At 43.2% G+C, this 20,715-nt stretch overlaps 1 protein-coding gene across 1 annotated transcript in view; it reads right to left on the reverse strand.

Moving 5' to 3' along the window:
• Positions 1-1,799: 1,799 nt before the first annotated feature.
• The window catches only part of LOC121928830 (polycomb group protein ASXL1-like), a 34,477-nt gene continuing 15,561 nt past the window's right edge, over positions 1,800-20,715 (reverse strand). The window contains exons 2-6 of the mRNA XM_042464064.1: positions 10,911-10,993; positions 4,260-4,368; positions 3,751-3,874; positions 3,577-3,674; positions 1,800-2,486 (exon numbers count right to left, since the gene is read on the reverse strand). Coding sequence (XP_042319998.1) covers positions 2,295-2,486; positions 3,577-3,674; positions 3,751-3,874; positions 4,260-4,368; positions 10,911-10,993 — 606 coding nt within the window. The 3' untranslated portion in view covers positions 1,800-2,294. The remainder of the gene's footprint in view (positions 2,487-3,576; positions 3,675-3,750; positions 3,875-4,259; positions 4,369-10,910; positions 10,994-20,715) is intronic.

The raw sequence follows: 20,715 nt of genomic DNA on the forward strand, positions 1-20,715 counted from the left end.
TTTTGTACCAATTGAAGTTTCCGAACTTGATACAAAGGTAGCCCCATGTAGAGTGCATTACAGAAATCTAAATGAGAGATTACCAGTGCATGCACCACTGCTTCAAGGTCCTTTCGGTCCAGGTAGAGACGCAGTTGGCGTATCAACCGAAGTTGGTACCAGGCACTTCTGGCCATCGCATATACTTGAGAAGACATTTGTAGTGATGGATCCAGAAGAACCTCCAAACTGCGAACTTTGTCCTTTAGGGGAAGTGTGACCCCGTCCAGGAGTGGTTGACAAATCTCCATACCTGGACTTGGGGAACCTATCGCAAGTACCTCCGTTTTCTCTGGATTCAGCCTGAGTTTGTTTTCCCTCATCCAGCCCGTTACTGACTCAAGGCAGGCGTCCAGAGGAGAGATGCCTTCCTTAGTCACTGCATCAGTCGGAGACATAGAGAAATAAATTTGGGTGTCATCAGCGTACTGATAACACCGTGCCCCATGTCTCCGGATGATCTCTCCCAGCGGTTTCATGTAAATGTTAAACAGCATGGGGGACAAGATGGTGCCCTGAGGGAATGCCAGATGTCAGCTCTCTTTTAGAAGAGCATGAGTCCCCCAGCAAATGGAGCCCTGGTGGCGCAGTGGTTAAATGCCTGTACTGCAGCCAATCACTCAAAACCACAAGGTTGCGAGTTCAAGACCAGCAAAAGGGCCCAAGCTCAACTCAGGCTTGCATCCTTCCGAGGTTGCTAAAATGAGTACCCAGACTGTTGGGGGCAAATTAGCTTACTTGCTAATTAGCTTACTTGCTGTTCACCGTTATGATCTTTGGAATAGCGGTATATAAATAAAACAATTTATTATTATTATTATTATTATTATCATCATCATCATCATCATCACCACCACCACCACCACCACCACCTAGAATCTGCCCGAGAGGTAGGAACGGATCCACTCAAGCGCAGTGCCCCCGACACCTAATTCCCTCAGGCGTTCCAGAAGGATACCATGCTCGATGGTATCAAAAGCCACTGAGATGTCCAAGAGCATCAACAAGGTCACACTTCCCCTGTCGATGCCCAGACAGAGATCATCGACTAAGGCAACCGTGGCTGTCTCAATGCTGTATCCCACCCTGAAGCCAGTTTGAAATGGGTCCAGATAATTGGTTTCATCCAAAACAGCTTGGAGTTGAAGGGAGACTGCCCTCTCGATAACCTTGCCCAAGAATGGTAACAGGGAGACCGGTCTGTAGTTATTTCTGATCAGGGGATCTAAAGAGGGTTTTTTTAAACAGCGGTTTAACTATTGCTTGTTTTAATTCAGATGGAAAAATTCCCTCTTTAAGGGATGTGTTGATTATAAGATGTAACAACATTTTCATCCCATCCCCCCCCCCCCCCGGAACGGTCAACCACGATGGGCAAGGGTCGAGAGGGCACGCCGTCTTCTTCACACTTCCAAGGAGTTTGTCCACTTCATCAGTATTTACAAACTCAAAGTGATCCAAAATAACTAAGTCCGCGGAGTCACTGGTCACCCCTCTTACTGATTCTGTTATAATGTTCGCATCCAGATCAGCCTTTATCTGAGAGATTTTATCTGCAAAAAAGTCATTTTACCACTCTCATCTCTTAGTATCCCTTACTGGAATATCTGAATTCTGACTAAAAGTGTTTTGGATTTCGTATTTTTATAGATTTTGGAATATTTGCATACACATGATATTTTGGAGATGGGACCCAAATCTAAACACAAAATTCATTAATGTTACTTATTCACCTTATAGCCTGAAGGTAAATTTATGCACAATATTTTTAATAATTCTGAGCATGAAACAAATTCTGTGTACATTGATCATCAGAAAGCAAAGGTGTCACTATCTCAGTCACCCATGTGGACAATTTTGGAGTATTTCAGATTTAGGAATTCCAGATAAGGGATACTCAACCTGTATTGACAAGCACACAAGAGAGACAAAACAAAAAGCTGCTCAAGGTTTTCCCCAGATGTGTAAGGATTTGAAGGAGGCTCTCGCAAAACAAGACTCTACACCTACTGCCTACAATTGGAAAAAACTAGGTCTTTTACTTTTACAAAAGAGCAACGCTTTCACTTGTTTTTTTCCCTTCTCCTGTTGTAGTTTGTTAAGAACTGTGTTAAGTTACATCAGGGATGTGATCCCAAAACAGAGGGGCAAAAACTTTATTTTAAATCAAACATTCTAGGAAGCCACATATTTTAACACAGAATTTTAAAAACAGAACAGCAAACTATTTAAGAGAATTGGCAGGTTTAAGTACTTCAGAAATCTCGATCAGTGCTGCTGTGGATGGAACTGGATGGGCCAAGGGCAAGAGGAAATGCACACAATAGGGAGAGGGGAGAGGAATCTTGCTCACCTGATGAAGTTTCCATATGAGCACCATTTACTTTCAGAGGAGTCAGAACTACACGGGGAAGCATCACGCCCGTCTTCTTCTTCTGTTTGTTTGCCTGTGTTTCAGAAAAGATCAAAAAGAGCACAATGGTAGGAAAATATTGATGTATTCTAAAAGGACAAGCAGTCTCTCTTCTTGGCAAAGGGCCAGAGGCTTCAATTTTCTTCACTTAGCAAAGTCATTCGCAATGCCAGATGTCAGCTCAGCAATGAAGACAACAGCTCATTCCTGGAACTAGTCAGATTTCTCTAAACCATAACAAGGATCTTGCCCAAGGGCCCATAAAACCAGTGGTACTCCTGTTTGAATTATGATGGTCAAGTCAATAGTGGAAAAAGATACTTGGCTGAGTTATCAAATTGCCATCCTTAGATGTTTACAGCAAGAATATGGATAGACATCAGCTGAAAAAGCTGGCTTGTGTGCTCTTTCTATGCAACATGTGGAATCCAGTCCTTCTCAGATTATCTGATGTGGGGAGTGGCAATTACTTTTCCCCCAGGAATTGTCATCATTTGTTGCTGTGTGCCTTCAGGTCACTTCTGACTTATGGCAACCCTAAGGTGAACCTATCATGGGTTTTCTGGGGCTGAATGTGTGTATTTCCCAAAGTGGTTTCCATGACAGTGGGTCTCTAGAGTCATAGTCCAGTGCTCAAACCACTACAACACACTGGTTCTCTACACCACACTGGTTCTCAACTGTCACCATACTGATGCCCATTCCTGCAGTTGTTTCTTCTTTTCTGGGAACCTGCCAGGAACCATAGCTTTGAATAGCACTGATCTACCTCCACCATTTTGTATTTCGGCTGAGCAGAGCTACAGTAAGCTAATTAAACATGATTCCCACCCGCCCAGCACTGCCCAATCACAGACTTCCTGAAGGTCCCAATTCTATCTGTGACCCCTGCTAAAGGTACAACTTCATAGCACAATCCAAAAATGCAACATGGATTCAGCTTTCCCCTTCTATTCCCTTGGTCCCTATTAAGATCACTTTTTATTTCTTCTTTTATTTAAAAGACCATTGGCAGTACTTTCAGAGCCATTTACAAATACAAGGTATATGAGAAAGTGAAACAAGTGGAAATCACTTCCCCAATTCTAAACCAGTCTCACATACTATGATGTTTCGCTTCCTACCTGTGAAGTTGCTCTATGGCTTTCCCGTACAGCAGACCCACTCCTGCTCTGAGGCTCAGTGGAACAAGAGGCGTTTGAAGAAGTTTCATCTAGAGATACTGGGAAGGAAAAATCATGCCATGAACATCCATGGATGAAACAAGCAGCTGAAGATTTGGGCAGGCAGACACTTACCATCATTATCCCCACTCACAGTGCTGGCAGCTTCATTGGACCCACTGCTTTCGGCATCAGCTGCATCATCCAGCTCTTCTCCTTCAGGTGCAGAGAGGTTGCGTGACCACTGGACAGCATCCTTCTAGCAAAACAAAGCAGAGTTCGAATGTTTTCCCCACTTGTGAGCCAAAGTGAAGAACTGTGTGGATACTACAAAACCAGGGCTACCCCAGTGTCTGGGTAAACATAACTTTGGTTAGCTGCTATGAAAAACAACAACTGTCAAATGCTTAAACACATTAGGATGGGTCTTTTGGGGTGAACGCTTGGACACCACATCACATTCTGTTTTTACCAAGCAAGATGAATGGCAAGTTGAGATACATTCACAGAACTTAGACTATGAGCATGTACAAGAAAGACTTGTGATGCTATCATGTGCCATGTAGTAAAGCTCATCCAATATTCAACAGTCAGCTAAACCTTCACCCAATCGCTGGACTGGAGGAAGAGCAATCTGATCTTACCTTGAGAGTGAAGAGGCTGATCCGCCCTGGGAGTTTGTAAAAAAGGCCGTCACAGCTCCTTGAATTGGAGTGCAGCATGGCATTCAAGCAGGCCAGAGGGGATGTGCCACTAAAGGAAAAAACAGGCGTAACTACACCTATGGGCTCAGACACACTGCTTTGTCATCAGTGAAAAAACTGTGGCAAATGCTGGTACTCCATCACCACATCAAGGCTGCCAGCAGACTTTCAAACTGCCTTGATATGACAAAGGCCACATTCTTTTTGTCATCCTCCTCACTCAGAACAATTGTGATCGAACCAAATGTTTGAGTACACAAAGCTATCTTGTAGCACCTTTAAGACTAGTGAAGACAAAGAGGTTTGAAGCATACGCTTTAGTAGACTCAGTCTATTTCATCAGATGCATGGGATGGACCCTCTCAAAACAGACATTTATACTGGTGGGCAGGAAGTATATCTGAGTTATATTATCAGTAATATAATAAATTTTAGTTCTTTCCCGCTTCTCCTCAAGGCTCGAGTTGGGGTACAACATGTAAAATATAAAACACAATTTAAAAAGAAAATATATAAAACCCAACACTTAAAATACAATACTATGGCCCGTTACAGACGGGCATCCTAGTACACGAGGAGCACGTACTAGGATTAGAAAGGGATGCCCCCAACCCTAATACGCACTCAGCACGTCCAAAATGGCGGTGCCCATTCCACATGGGGGCCGCCATTACGACATCACGAACACACCGCCTCCAAATGGGGTGGCGTGGCCATGACGTCTTTGCGCCACGCAGGGCGCCTAGAGCGCCCTTTTCGCAGCACACGAAGGAGCTCCGAAACGGAGCTCCTTCCGTGATTTGTGTCACTGGCGCAGCTTTTAGATGGCTGCGCCAGCGACGCAAGGGAGAACTTTCTCCTCTTTCCCGCCGCCACCAGGTGTCCTTGGGGCATGAAGCCCCAAGGACACCCCTTTCCAGGCCGTGGGGAAGCAGCCTTTTGCTGCTTCTTCGCAGCCTGGAAAGCGGCGGATCGGGCCCCAGAGGCTGCCGTTCTGGCCAGTGGGGCCCCGATCCGGCGGGGAGAGGAGCGCCTACAGGCCGCCCCAAAGGGGCTGTCTGTAATGCGCCTAAAAAAACCATTAAAATACACTCATATAACACATTTTTAAAATAAAATATGCCATGTGCTATTTGCCTCAATTGTTTGTCTTGACAAGTAATTTTCACTAATTTGGCTAAGACACCTTTTACAAAAAGAATTCTCAAGTACAGTTTTAGCATGCAAAAGTGCAGAAAGTCCACTATATAACTGTTAAGGAAAAAGCCACATGGGTTATACAGTAAGAGAAATAAAACTTGTATGTGAGAGTCAGAGTGACTCAGCAGAAGCCAATGGAGAACCACACAGGTGTGAATGGTAATACAATTAACAAGTCCAGAGTGCCAAGGACAAGTGCATAGTGAATAACTGGACACACCTGACAATTGTTAAGTGGTCAAGGCTGAGATGATGAAATCACTAATTGTAGGATGAACAAGGAGAACCAATGGGAATGATGTACACGCCTACTGGGTGGAAACAGACCACAGTAGGTGGTGCCATGCTTTGGCTATAATAATGACTATACATCCCAATGCATTTTGTGGGTAGTAGTGGATTGTTGTGTGGGTAGTAGAGTGGATAGTAGTAGTGGATTGTAGAGTTCCTGGGAAAAGATCTCACATCCTCCATCACTGAGAAAAGCCCAGATTCTACAACTGTGCCCTTTGGTTTTTTCCTAGTAGCCCTGGTGGCGCAGTGGGTAAATGCCTGTACTGCAGCCATTCACTCGAAACCACAAGGTTGCGAGTTCAAGACCAGCAAAAGGGCCCAAGCTCGACTCAGGCTTGCATCCTTCCGAGGAGGGAGCTAAAATGAGTACCCAGACTGTTGGGGGCAAATTAGCTTCCTTGCTAATTAGCTTACTTGCTGTTCACCGCTATGATCTTTGGAATAGCGGTATATAAATAAAACAAAAACAAATTATTCTCGGGAAACTTCTGGTGAAAACCTCCAAGCCACATCCTTTATTCCACATACTTCTGCATTACTGCAGACACCATTGTATCTGGGCACCAGAAGAAAACTCTAAATCAAAGGATGAGGCATGGTTAATAAAAACAGAACTGAAAGCTCCTCTGAAGCATGTTTTTAAGTCTTGGATATAAATCCTCAAGATGTTTTGCATTTCAACTTATGAAAAAGGAAGCCTGGAAAGGGGGTGGAGGGTGGAGGGTGGGTAAAATTTGTTTACTGGACCATTTCTTCAAGAATTCCTTTGTCTACCACTAAGATAATCTAAGCGACTTCTATGGATATGCAGTATGAAAAAAAACACCTGCCACCTTTGACTAGTTATAGGAACTTCTTTTCCTGTTTAAATCCTAAAGGAATATTGAAGGGAGATTGCCAGCCACAGAACCATGCATTTTTGTTTCAGAAATGACTCATGTGCAAAACCTCACTGTTTCATGAGGTAGGTAGAACCCCAAAATCCATGCTGACCTTTGTCGTAAAGCCTCTCACTGGCTCCTCTTATTTAGATAAAAATTACTCAGGATAAACAAATAAAGAGCACCAAAACAAAACAACAAAACAAACTTTTGAATAGGATAATATCTTACTCTGTAGTTTGTTTATATCTGTAACCAAAGCACTTGGAATAAATTTGACTACTGACAACTTAAAGCAAGATGAACCTACAAGGCCTCAGTTGCTAAAACAAACAGAGCTGCAGTACTCTGCCTACAGAGCTATTCTGCTAAATAAGCAAAAGCTGACCACCCAAAGTGCCCTTTGAATATGGACAATAGTAATCTGGTAGATACAGTTTACCTGGACTTCCAAACGTTTTTGACAAAGTCCTTTAGCAAAAAGACTCCTGAATATAGTTCAGCAGTCATGGCTGAGAGGAAGATCCTGTTATTAATGCAAAACTAGGTAATGGAGAGAAAGGAAGAAAAAATAAGGAGTGAGTTTTCAGCAGCGGATGGATGGGTCTGTATCTTGACCAGTCCCTTAAATCTCTTCACAAATGGTCTGAAGTTGGAGATGAACAGTGAGGTGGCTGTGTTTGCCAGTGACTGCTATCACGCTGGAATTAGCCTATACATGGTTTTGGTCCCCGTGCTTTAACAAGTATATTGTAGAGCTGGAACGCTCCAGAAAAAGGCAAACAGAATGACTGAGAGGCTGGAGCAACTCACTTATGAGGAAAGTTTTCAGAAAGTTGGCTCAGAAAAAAAAGGAGACACCACAGGACATACGAAATTATTCACGGTGTGGGGAATCATGACAAGCTTTTCTCTTCCTCTTGTAATACAAAAAACCAATGCTTGCCCACTGGTGTTGAATGGCTGGGAGATTCATGACCAATAAAAGTACTTCACCTGCTCAAGGCAGGAATGAAGACTCACTTTACCAGCGATTGCTCTCACTAGAGGGCACTTGTCAAAGGTCCAGACCATTCCTGCCTATCGAGGCAAGATGGAGAAGCAACCCATCTCAGGATGTGCAACCTTTCATTGATGGGAAAAGTATGTACTTTACCACAAAGTATACAGTTAAACTGTTCCCTACCACAAGAGGTTGTAATGGTCACCACGACGGACAGCTTTAAGAGGACATAAGAAAAATTGGGGCTATCAGAGGGTCCAAATCGTGAAGAAGATTTATTCTCAGAGGCAGCACATGGTTTTAAATCAGTTGTGGGTAAAGGTGAGGGCGCTATTGCACTCATGTCACACTTTTGGGTTTCCCTTGGCTGGCTCCTGCGCAAACAGAATGCTGGCCTAGACAGACCTGTGGTCTGATCCAGCTCAGCCTTTTCTTATGCTCTTTAAAAAGGAGAATGTGTTTTTTGCATTTAATACACTACTGTTTTTAGAGATGTAGCCTCAAGAGCCTTCCCCTCCGAACAGCATTCTCCGTGGAATTCCTTCTCCCGGAAGACAGAGATGTAGCTCCCTCTTCTTCCATTTCCCACTGCTCTTATAACTCAACTTTGAGAAGTTGCAAAATAGTCTAATTGTGATGCAAACAAAGACAATCTAACACTTAAAGCTTGCAAAAACATTCTCTTCACTGTGGTATGCCTAAATCAGCCTTTGTGCAACCCACTGCCTCCAGAAATCGCATGGATAGCTGAATGGAGACCACCTGAGTGCAATTCCCGTGCCATATGATCTCCGATGAAATGCATCTGTTTCTGGAAAGCCCCAGAGTTTGTTGGAGAGCATACCTAAACAAACAACATCACAAAGAGCTATCAAAGCGAGTCTGAATAACACCAATTTGTTGTTGGGTTATAAAAAACATCTCAACTGATGCCAGTGCATCATTAAATCCATTGTTACAAATTGGGGAGACTTATGGTGCAACCACAATTCTACTTTAGACAAGACTGTCAATTAAGAGATAACTGGGTAAAAAAGGCATTAAGTCAGAAGGAGCTGGAGAGATATGCAGCCAAGACGGAAGAAACTGTCTATGGGAGAACTATCACCCAGACTCTTCTCAGAGTTGGATCAAAGCCCACTTGCAGCTTTTTTTTTAAAGTGCACTCAAGACACTGCAAACATGTGTGTGTGTGGGGGGGGGGGGGAATCTGCTCTGTTGAAACCAAAACTATAGTGCTGCATGCATTAAATAGAGCTTACTGCCCTGAGAACCCCATCCCCACAGTGATGTTGTGTGGTTGCTTTTCCTTGGGAAACTGGCCAGTATTCAGTGAAAAATGGATGGAGCCAATTCTAGAGCAAAATCTGTTTCAATCTGCAAGGGACTTGGACCTGAGGTTAAGACTGACCTTCCAGCAGGAAAATGACCCTAAACATACAGCCAAAATAACAATGGAGTGGTCAGAACAAAAAGGTGAATGCCTTAGAACACTCCAGTCAAAGCCGAAATGTCAACCCAACTGAGAATCTGTGGCAAGACTTGAAAGTTGCTGTCTGCCAATAATTCCCATCCAACCTGACAAAGCTTGGAGAAGTTTTCCCAGGAAAAAAAGGTCAAGATCACAGGATTCAGGTGTGCAAGGTGCCAAAGGTAATTCTGCCCAGTACAGAATTGGGGGAAGGCTACTGAATACTGACTACCTACTTAATAATCAGTGCCAGCTTGTTGTTGCTGTTGTTTCATTTATCTTTTGCACCTTTGGAGTCCTGGTTATCTTGTGTACACCCAGTGCAAATGGAATTCATTTCAATTCCAGACTGCCACACAGAAAAGTCAATGGATGGGGGCTTGAATGCTTCCCCAAGGCACTCAGTTTCAGTTAGTCTCAAAGGTGCTACAGGATCACTCTACTCACTGATTTTACTGACTAACAGATTTTACTGATTTTGCTGAATTTGCCAAGGCACTGTAAGTCAGGTTGGGGAAGGGTCTGCCACTATAATTTGATTTGCTACTTGAAAGAGGCATTTAAGCCTATTTATCCTGGTCTACTATTTCTGTGTGCAACCCTCTCCATCACTGGGTTCAGAACCAGAGGGGTCCAGTACATTCTGGCTTCAGTGGCTCTATTTTTAGTCCCTGTTGAAGCCACTACATCCTGAGTCCTTTGATATGTGCAAGAACCTTAAAGAGCACATAGTTTGCTTCCAAACTCAAGATGTGGAAGCAAAAAGAATCACTGTCAGCTAGTCCCCTTCCATGATTGTGATATTCCCTTGTGTCCGGTGTAAAGCACTATTACTATATTTATTTGTACCCCACTTTCCCCCCAAAATTGGGACTCGAAGCAGCATACTGTCTAAAAACACAGTACAGTGGGCCCTCCCCTTACGCAGGGGATCCATTCCAGATCCCCTCGTGTAAGGGGAAATCCAAGTGTGTTCAAGCCGCATTAGAAGTAATGGGGCTCATGCCCATGGTGCAATGGAGTGCACACGGCACGGGTGCATGCCCCATTACTTCTTCTGGGACACATGAAAGGCTTTTCCGGCGCATAACACGGGCGCATTGTACAATTAAAAACTTACAATAGTGACAATTAAAATGGAATTAAACCATTACAATATTAAAACAGAACATTTGTTTAAAGATAGAAAACAATTTAAAAAGAGAAAAGCACTTAAAAACCATTCTACTCTGCGAAGGGAGTTCCAGAGTCTAAGGGAAGCCATCGAGAAGGCCCTCTCCTGTATCCCCACCAATCATGCTTGCGATGGTATTGGGACTGAGAGAACTATAGTGGGGACAGTTTCATGCACTGGGAACAAAAGGGGGGGGGGGGACTTCCCGTTTTCAAACTGTTTGCAATGTGAACATTTAAGGAGAGAGTTGCTGGTTGTTGGGGATGAGGGTGTATTTGCCAAGGTTAGATCCAAACTACCTTGAGAACACAGGCAGGTGAAGTACAGCATGTCTGTTGCTGGCAATTGGCATATTAAAGAAAAACACCATAACTGCAACTACGGGCACATCTCTCTCTCTTTCTAAAAAAATCAGGGAATCCACCAGCTGAAGCTAAAGGATCACAGAAAGGCATTTCCTAACTAAATTTAGACTTTTGAAAGGCAATGGAAGAAGTGGGTTGGGAAAACAATGAACCCAGTTTCATCCCACCTCACACTTTGATCCTGATAGAAGATCACAACTGACCTCATTTCCTTTAGGCCCTCTGTTTCTATGACCTGCAAGATCTGTTTTGGGGTCATGGGTCCATCCGAGTAATTTTCCAGCACCTGAAAAGACAAAACATCCCAGGTTGAGCATATAAACTAAAGTCCACAATATTCAACCAGAAATTGAAAGAGCTTAACCTTTCAACAAAGCTACTAGTTCTGAACTTCAAACATAACACTCCAAGTGCATGGCCATATCTATGCAAGTCCACATTCAAGTGCATTGCCACATTCAATGAGACTAAGCACCAAGCACCCTGAGATACAGGAGATCCTTGGGAACAGATCCCAAGACACCAAAAAACTTCCTACAATCACAGCAATGGATGACACAGGATTCACATGGGGCACAGGCTCTGATGGAGGAAGGTTGTGGGGAAGAGTCTATTAACAGGGGTGTATGCTGTATTTTTATCGTTATTGTTAAGTTTTTTAAATTGTGTTCTCTTGTTTAAATGATCGATGTCAATAGCAAATATCATTTCACATCATAAATATGGTACTTCTTTAATTTTCACATGACATTTCTTTAATTTTTGATCAGTTATTTTAGTTGCATCTGCTTTTAACACTGTTGTAAGCTATCTTGAGTCCCTATGTTGGGAGAAAGTTGAGCTATAAATAAGAATCCCATTTACTCTGCTAAGTAAAATACATCAATATCAACCTAGTTCAGTCAATGTATCTGGTCATAAGGAATAAGCCTTTAGAGACGATGGAATTGTCAATGCTTCCTAGAGAAACAAACAATTGCAACTGACAAAGATGAGCTATCTTTTCTTTGGAGCCCAGATCTCTTTTTTCACATGCCTTCCTAACACCCAATAATATACTTTAGCACTGCTGAATTATACTGCAAACAATTAAAACTATACCATGAATTCATGGTTACTGCTGAGAATGGAGCTGTAAGGCTACAAGACTCTAAACTCTGTTTATGGATGCTATTGCATTATGACTGCTTCTATTTCTCCTCCTCTCATATAGTTCACATGAATTAGGGAGCCCTGTTCTAAGGACTACTCAAAATATGCAAGGGGATGGAGAGACGGTGGCCCATCTCACACCATCTCTGACCACTGACCATGTTGACTGCAGCTGATGGAAGTCAAGAGTCCAACAGCACCTGAAGGGCCACAACATTCCCACTGTTCCATTGATGGAACAGAACAGATGTGAAAAACTAGGAACTATAGTTTTTTGTGTTTTTTTCAGGCTATATGGCCAAGTTCTAGAAAAGTTTGTTTGACTTTTCGCTGGCATCTGCAGCTGGCATCTTCAGAGAATCACAGAATCATAGAGTTGGAAGAGACCGCAAGGGCCATCCAGTCCAACCCCCTGCCATGCAGGAAATCCAATCAAAGCATCCCCAACAGATGGCCATCTAGCCTCTGTTTAAAGACCTCCAAGGAAGGAGATTCCACTACACTCCGCGGGAGTTTGTTCCACTGTCAGACAGCCCTTACTGTCAGGAAGTTCTTCCTAATGTTGAGGTGGAATCTCTCTTCCTGTAGCTTGCATCCACTGTTCCGGGTCCTGTTCTCTGGAGCAGCAGAAAACAAGCTTGCTCCCTCCTCAACATGACATCCTTTCACATACAGTGGTACCCCGGGATACGAATTGACCGCGTTACGAAATTTCCGGGTTACGAAAAAGTTAGATTGGAAAAAACTGTTCCGGGTTACGATGTTTTTTTCGGGTTACGAATTTTTTCGGCACGAAATTGAAACGCGCGGCTTTCCAGCGCTAACGGAAAGCCCTTTTCTGGTTGCAAAATTACTCGGGTTACGAACGGAGCGGTGGAACGAATTAAATTCGTAACCCGAGGGAGCACTGTATTTAAACAGGGCTATCATATCACCTCTTAACCTTCTCTTCTCCAGACTAAACATCCCCAGCTCCCTCAGTCGTTCCTCATAGGGCTTCATGGTTTCCAGGCCCTTCACCATTTTAGTCGCCCTCCTTTGGACACACTCCAGTTTCTCAATGTCCTTTCTGAATTGTGGTGCCCAGAACTGGACACAATATTCTAGGTGGGGCCTGACCAGAGCAGAATACAGTGGCACTATTACTTCTCTTGATCTAGACACTATACTTTTATTGATGCAGCCTAAAATTGCATTGGCCTTTTTAGCTGCCGCATCACACTGTTCACTCATCTTCAACTTGTGGTCTATTTGGACTCCCAGATCCCTTTCACATGTAGTTTCATTCAGCCAGGTGTCCCCCATAATCCTATATCTGTGCATTTCATTTTTCTGCCCTAAGTGCAGTACCTTACATTTCTCTGTGTTGAATTTCATTTTGTTAGCTTTGGCCCAGCTTTCTAGTCTATTCAGGTCATTTTGAATCTTGATCCTGTCCTCTGGGCTATTAGCTATTCCTTCTAATTTGGTGTCATCTGCAAATTTGATAAGAATGCTTCCAATTCTGTCATCCAAGTCGTTGATAAAGATGTTGAATAGCACTGGGCCCAGGACAGAGCCCTGTGGGACCCCACTGGTCACTTCTCTCCATGATGAAAAGGAGCCATTGTTGAGCACCCTTTGGGTTCAGCTGGTCAACCAATTACAGATCCATTTAACAGTTACTTTGTCTAGCCCACATTTTACAAGCTTGTTTGCACATGTTGTTGTTGTTGTTGTATGCCTTTAAGACATTTCCACCTTATGGCAACCCTAAGGTGAACCTATCACAGGGTTTTCTTGGCAAGCTTCTTCAGAGGGGCTTTACCAATGCCATCCTCGTGTGACTTGCCCAAAGCAACCCAATGGGGTTCCATTTAACCTGTTTTCCAGAGATTCAACCTCTGTTTTCCAGAGTTATAATCCAATGCTCAAGCCACTGCACCACGCTGGCATTCCTCTTATCAAGTCACATATTACCCTTGAAAAAAGCCTCCATCTGAAGTAGTTCTCTGATCAATGCACAAGAGGATACGCACTTCGGGTGCTGCCTGAAAATACATCTAGTTTATGCTGACCAAGACACCTTGGAATCCTGGCCTGCTTCTCCTCCAATTAATTTTCTACAAGATTAGCAGTCTGACCTTGGCACGAATTGAGTATCATTCCCACTCTGTGTATTTAAAGTCCCTTCCATACAACCCACACAGCTAGAAAGCATCAATGCCCTCAGGGGATACAAAAAGTACTCCGACAACTGATGTACTAGCACTTCAAAAATTATGAGGAGGAATATACAAAGCTTAACCGTAAATAAAGATCTCCTCTGAATGGATTTACAGTCAGCTCAAGAAGCAACCCACAAACCAGGTGCAGGGCCAAGAAAGCCTCTAAGTACATAATCCAACCAAAGGCTGAGCCAACAACAAAGCAGAAATAGAAAATATGCTCTGGGGATCTGAGCAGGCCTTGAAACAAGGGGTGACTGAGGTAAAACTGGGGCCACAAGACATTTCACTCTCAGATGAAGGGACACCAAGTCTCATCCAACAGATGAATGGCTGTGGCATTAAAAAAGCAACAAGAACTGGGGGAAATGAGCTCAGACACATCATCGGATCAATTCTCACTACTGTATTTTCAAGGGCAAGGCAGTGCAGAGCAGGAAGAGACTATATTCCTGTAATCTTCCCCTGTGCTCTTGCCATCAGTTTACTGTCCTTTGAAAGGTGCTGATATGTGGCAAAGGCTAAACAACAGCTGAGTATACCAGGTACATTAGTAAAGTGCTTGACCCACAAAGATTATCTTTCCCAGCTCTAAAGTGCAGAAGGAAGCATCTCCGTGAAGGAGCCAGCCCTGCTGTTCTCTCTTAAGAGAAGGGGGAAGAATTGGAAATTCTACTCAGAACAATCAAAACCCAGGATCTAGGAGTCCAAGTAGAACACAAGTTGAACATGAGTCAACAGTGTGATGCGGTAGCTAAAAAGGCCAATGTGATTTAGGCTGCATCAATAGAAGTATAGTGTCTAGATCAAGGGAAGTAATAGTGCCACTCTATTCTGCTTTGATCAGGCCTCACCTGGAATAATCCTGTGTCCAGTTCTGTGTGCCACAATTCAAAAAGGATGCTGAGAAACTGGAGCATGTCCAAAGGAGGGCGATTAAAATGGCAAACCTAAGGGTCTTGAAACCATGCCCTATGAGGAACACCTTAGGGAGCTGGGGATGTTTAGCTTGGAGAAGAGAAGTTTAAGAGGTGATATGACATCCCTGTATAAATATTTGAAGGGTTGTCATATTGAGGAGGGAGCAAACTTATTTTCTGCTGCTCCAGAGACTAAGATGCGGAGGAATGGATGCAAGCTCCAGGAAAAGAGATTCCATCTAAACATTAGGAGAATCTTCCTGGCAGTAAGGGCTGTTCAACAGTGGAAGATGCTGCTGCCTCAGAGAGCAATGGAGTCTCCTTCCTTGGAGGTCTTTAAACAGAGGCTGGATGGCCATCTGTTGGGGGTACTGACTAAGAGTTCCTGCATGGCAGCGGGTTGGACTGGATGGGCCTCGGGTCTCTTCCAACTCTAGGATTCTATGATCCTGTTCTGTCATATCAGTAAGAGTGAAACGAATTTTTGAAGAAATTTTCAATTCATTTAGGTGAGCCCTTACTGTCAGGAAGTTCCTCCTAATGTTGAGGTGGAATCTCTTTTCCTTAAAGTAACCTATTCTGTGTTATCAATCCAGCAACATTCACTACAGAAGCAGTTTTAAAAAAAACACAATGCTAATGGAATGTGCTAAACATAAAGCATAACAACAAAATCCAAGGAAAAGAGTCTCCAATATCATGGGATGGCCAACAATAAAGGCAAAACCACCAGCAACCATACAAAGGTGATCACTGGCATCAGCTCTTCTTGCTGTTGTTAACCACCCTCACGTTGATCTCCACTTATGGTGACCCTGTAGATGAGACATCTCCAAGACTCCCTATCCTCCACTGTTATTCTAAATTCTTGCAGATTCATACCTGTGACCTTCTTAAGAGTCCACAGCATGTGGTCTTCTTGTTTCTACTTCCCTCCATCTTTCCTAACATTGTTGTCCTTTCCAATGAGTCCTGCCTTCTCATGATATGGCCAAGGTATGACAGCCTCAGTTTATTCATCTTTGCCTCCATGGAAATTTCAGGCTTGATCTGTTCTGGGACACATGTATTTGTTCCTTTTGCTGCCCACAGCATCCTCAGCACTCTTCTCCAGCACCACATCACATATGAATTTATTATCTTTTTGACCATTTTCTTAACTGTCCAGCTCTTGCATCCATCCATGGTAACGGAAAATACAATTGCTCGTACAATGCTAATTTTTATCAGCTCTTGCCAGGTGGCATTTAAAATGGTCTTCTGATTAACAATAACCATTACGTACGTACTGGGAATCCCCATTTTAGCAAGTGAAGTATACACTTCTGGTAGTGTGGGATGTGGTATCAGATTTCATTGAGGCAACATTGGAGACAATGCAGGTATTATATGGGGCCACCAGAAGCCTGTTATCTTTGCATCCCATCCCTTAGCTGTCATTTCCATATTTATGCACCTCTTGCTGCATTTTAGATGCCACATTTATATTTTTAGGCCTGCCTGCATCTAAGAAAGGTGAAGTGAAGTGATTGAGTCTAAGAAAGGTGGAGTATGTAGAAAAATGGCCCACAGCCTCAATTCCAGTGGTTTGGGAGTATTATCATTTGGGGGGAGGACATAAGGACTCTTATTACTGTATATCATACTCACTCTCACGGTTAGTATTAATACATTTTATTGCTTTATTTGTCTTTTTTTCAACATTTTTGGTTTCAGATATATATTATTATGAGATATGATGGAATCAAAAATATCTGGCTGGTCTTCATAAGCAACCAAAGACAGTAGTTCCACCTCTTCCAACTCCTCTGGGGCACACAGACCATTCAGGAAGAGTGACCATGGCTGCATCCACACCGTGGGAATAATCTAGTTCAACACTGCTTCAACTGCCATAGCTAAATGCTGTGGAATTCTGGGAATTGTTTGTTGTAGCACCAGAGCAAAGCTCCACTCTGGGCCCACAACAACTCCCAGAATTCCACAGCATTTAGCCAAAGCCCTCCCTCCATAACTGTCATCTTGTGGCATGTGAGGGAGAGAATAGGCTGGCCCAGCTCCATCAAGGGCCAGCCTGAAGAAGATGAGCCCTCCCTCCAGTCCATCTACCTTGGTCCAGGAATAACTGCTGGACCTGATCCCCTTTCCCCTCACCATTCCCTTCTCCTTTTGTGTCGTGTCTTTTAGACTGTAAGCCTGAGGGCAGGGAACATTCTATTATCCCTTCTGTTGTAAACCGCTTGGATTCCCAGTGATTGGGCGGTATACAGTATAAATAAATCCTATTATTATTATTATTATTATTATTATTATTATTATTATTATTATGGCAGTCAAAGCAGTGTCAAACCAGATTATTTCTGCAGTGTGAATGCAGCCGCCCTTATCCTTCCATTCCACTGAGTGTTTGGGAAAAGTCAAACTAGCATAACAGCTTCTTGCTGTTTCCAACACTCTTAACGTCAGGAACAAAGCAAGAAATGGTCACTTTGCACTAGTAATGAGAAAAGTAAAAACCAGCAAAGTAGTCACACTTCTCCTCTGCACAAAGGCTGGTATGAAATGAGAGACAATAGCCCCTTCCTCTCTCCACACACACACATACACACACCCTTGTATGACCTCTGAATATGCAAGAGGATATAGGGAGGGGACATGATAGCTTGTGCTTAACACAAAATGAGAATGCCCCTGTGAGGTCTATGTGAAGTACAGAGAACTCACTATAGAAAGAAGGTCTTTATACTGTACTGGGGATCCGTGGGAGCATCCAGAATGATCCCAAAGGCAAACTGTGGGACATTTCTGTGCCTTTCTACAGAATGAATACCTTTACACCAAAGCCTTTGTTAGTCTGTCAAGAACTATGCAACAGATTCATTTCAGAAAGGAAACCACTAAGAACGAAGTTTCATCCTCACTCAAGCAATCCGTAAAGGGTAGATCATCCAGAGACGCCAGCCACACACCATTTGCACAGCGTTACCGGTTTCTTTAAAAAGTGGAAAAGAAACATTACTTCCTGCAACCAGCTTCTGAAAGCAGCATCAAAAGCAGACAGCTGCACAGCCCACGGTCTGCAAAAAGCTGATCACACGCTTTGCAATGTCAATGTTCCCCTCCACTTTGCATGCTATCAGAGGGAAAGTCTTAATACACTGAGATGGGGAATCTACCCCATAATTAGTTTTAAAGATGCTCCTATTTTTCTCTCATGCCTCTCCTTTGAATTATTACCAGAAATCCAGACACCGCCACCCCTTAAATCTATTTAAGATTTCACAATTCATATGCCAGAGAGGCCTCTTCAACTGCAACTACTACAGAAATGACTGAAGAAAGCACTCCTTGATCTATCTGATCTCAGGAAACACTGGAAGGTCCCAAACAAAGGCAGAGAATCTTTCAAACACCTGCCCTGCAATACCATGCATATTTACTTGAAATAAAGGGCCACTATCTTCAATGGGGCTGACACCCAGGTAAAGACTCACACCAGGATTATAGCCTAAACATTAAGTACATGGCCCTAGTTCAGAGGTGAAAGGGTGCTCACTTCTCTTCTCCCAGCGACAGCAGGAAATCAATTCCTTATGCCTCTGACAAAGCCAGCTGGCAATTCTGTCCATACCTAGAGGGGAGATACTTTAGTGCAGATACTGAGAAATCTAATCAACGCCTACTAGCTGTTGGCAGCTTTTTTCAGGGAGAACGCCTTCTTCTCTCCCCACCATAAATGGAAACACACACTTTTCCATGTGCACTTGTCTCTAAAAGCGTACTGCCTCACTCTCTCAACCGCTGCGTGACAAGCTTTTATCTTCTTCACAGGCAGCTAGAACTATGAATAAGGATATAGAACTGATGATCCGTGCAACCTTGAAAGCCCCTGTAAAAATACTAACAACCATCTACTGAGCAAACAGGACAGGAAGTTTCCTTCCTATCTGAAAGATTCCTTTCTTACCAATGCAGGCAGCAAAACCCATTCTTCAACCACAATATAAAAGCCAACCTATTTCAATATATGCCTCATGAAAAAAGAGACCCTCTTTTTATGGACTTTCATCTTATAATGTGGAAAAATGCTGTCCTGCATGAAGAAGTCGCCCTTCCCGCTTAAAAACACAGGAGCATAATTCAACTTCTGGCATCCTGCAGCTTACACACAGCAGCAACAAAATGGGATGACCAAGTGTGCAGCTGTGCTTTATTCCTTCACTCTCCTTCTTCCTGTGAACTAGTCTCCTTTGCTACAGCTGTTGGGAGTCTAACAAATGGGGAAAGTATCTTGGGCAGAAGACAATTCCTATTTCAAAATCATCTGCACCTTTCCCCCCAAAATCAGGACTTAAGGCAATCTGAAGAGTCGCTGTTCAGCTGGAATAAAAGCTTTGAATCTAAATGGGAACAGACTCAAAGCTGCCACTCCCACTACTGAGAATCTTAAGACATGGAAACACAGAGGCCTCTGGGACAGTTGACATGTGCACCGAATTTCGTAGCTTTAGTTAGAAAGTACATTTTAACTCGCTCACAGGAGTTCCTTCGCCAATATTTTTTTAGTACAAATTGCTACTATCAGGGACCAACACAGGTTACTATCGGGGAAGAAACTACTCTTTCTTGGAAGAATACTGAAAGAGTGGGATATTATAACTTTGAGAAAGCACTTCCCCCTACGACAAAGTTTCTTAATCTTTTATGTACTGGAGAAGTCTAGCAAATAGCTCCTATTTCCATCAAGCACATATCACAACTTGTGACACATTCAAATGTGAGAATGGCAGCTAACTCTGGAGACGGAAGTGTCTTTATGCTTTTGCTATGCTCACCAGTTGAAGTATGAAATATTTACCATGTGTCTATATGAGAGGATTTGTAACAACTTCCCAAAACGCCAGTTTGGAAGTTAACTTGTGTTCCCTCCCATTTTCACAGAGTGCACTTGTCATTCATCCAAGAACATACTGAGGTATTATATCTCTTATACAACACAGAGCTCTCATGCTTGCTAAAGTGAGGTGGGAATAGGATATTATTGGACTACAGCTCCCAACAGTCCTAGCTAGCATAGCCAATGGTGGGGATTGTTAGGAGCTACACAACAGTGTGAAGACCATGTGGTTCACAATACAAAGCAACTCCCTTTACTTTTACAGATACTATTTTCCAAGTGGAAAATACTCTTGCCTACTCTTTATACATGGGGCTACCCTTGTACCAAGTTCGGAAGTTTCAACCGGTTCAAAATGCGACAGCCAGATTGGTCACCGGTTCGTCCAGGTTTGACCACGTAACACCTGTTCTAAAATCTCTCCACTGGCTGCCGATGAGCTTCTGGGCACAATACAAGGTGTTGGTTATTACCTTCAAAGCCCTACATGGCTTGGGCCCGATTACTTGTGGGAACGCCTCTCTCTACACAATCTGCCCCACACTCTTAGAATAACTGGGAAGAATGTGCTAGAATACCAGTCAACCAGGCTTATTTCGACTTCCTAGAGAGCCTTTACAGTAGCTGCTCTGAAATTGTGGAATGGTCTTCCAGAAGAAATCGGTCTTATTACCTCCCTGGAGGCATTAAGAGGGCACTTTCTGACGACGGGTTAATTGTATTAATTCTATTGATGTGTTTTTAAGATGTATTTTACCTATTGATGTATGTATTTTAGTTGACTGTAGTCCCGCCTGGATCCATCTGGGAGAGGCGGGGAAATATAAATAAA

Source organism: Sceloporus undulatus, chromosome 4, assembly GCF_019175285.1.
Source record: "Sceloporus undulatus isolate JIND9_A2432 ecotype Alabama chromosome 4, SceUnd_v1.1, whole genome shotgun sequence".
In the NCBI taxonomy this organism is placed as follows: domain Eukaryota; kingdom Metazoa; phylum Chordata; class Lepidosauria; order Squamata; family Phrynosomatidae; genus Sceloporus; species Sceloporus undulatus.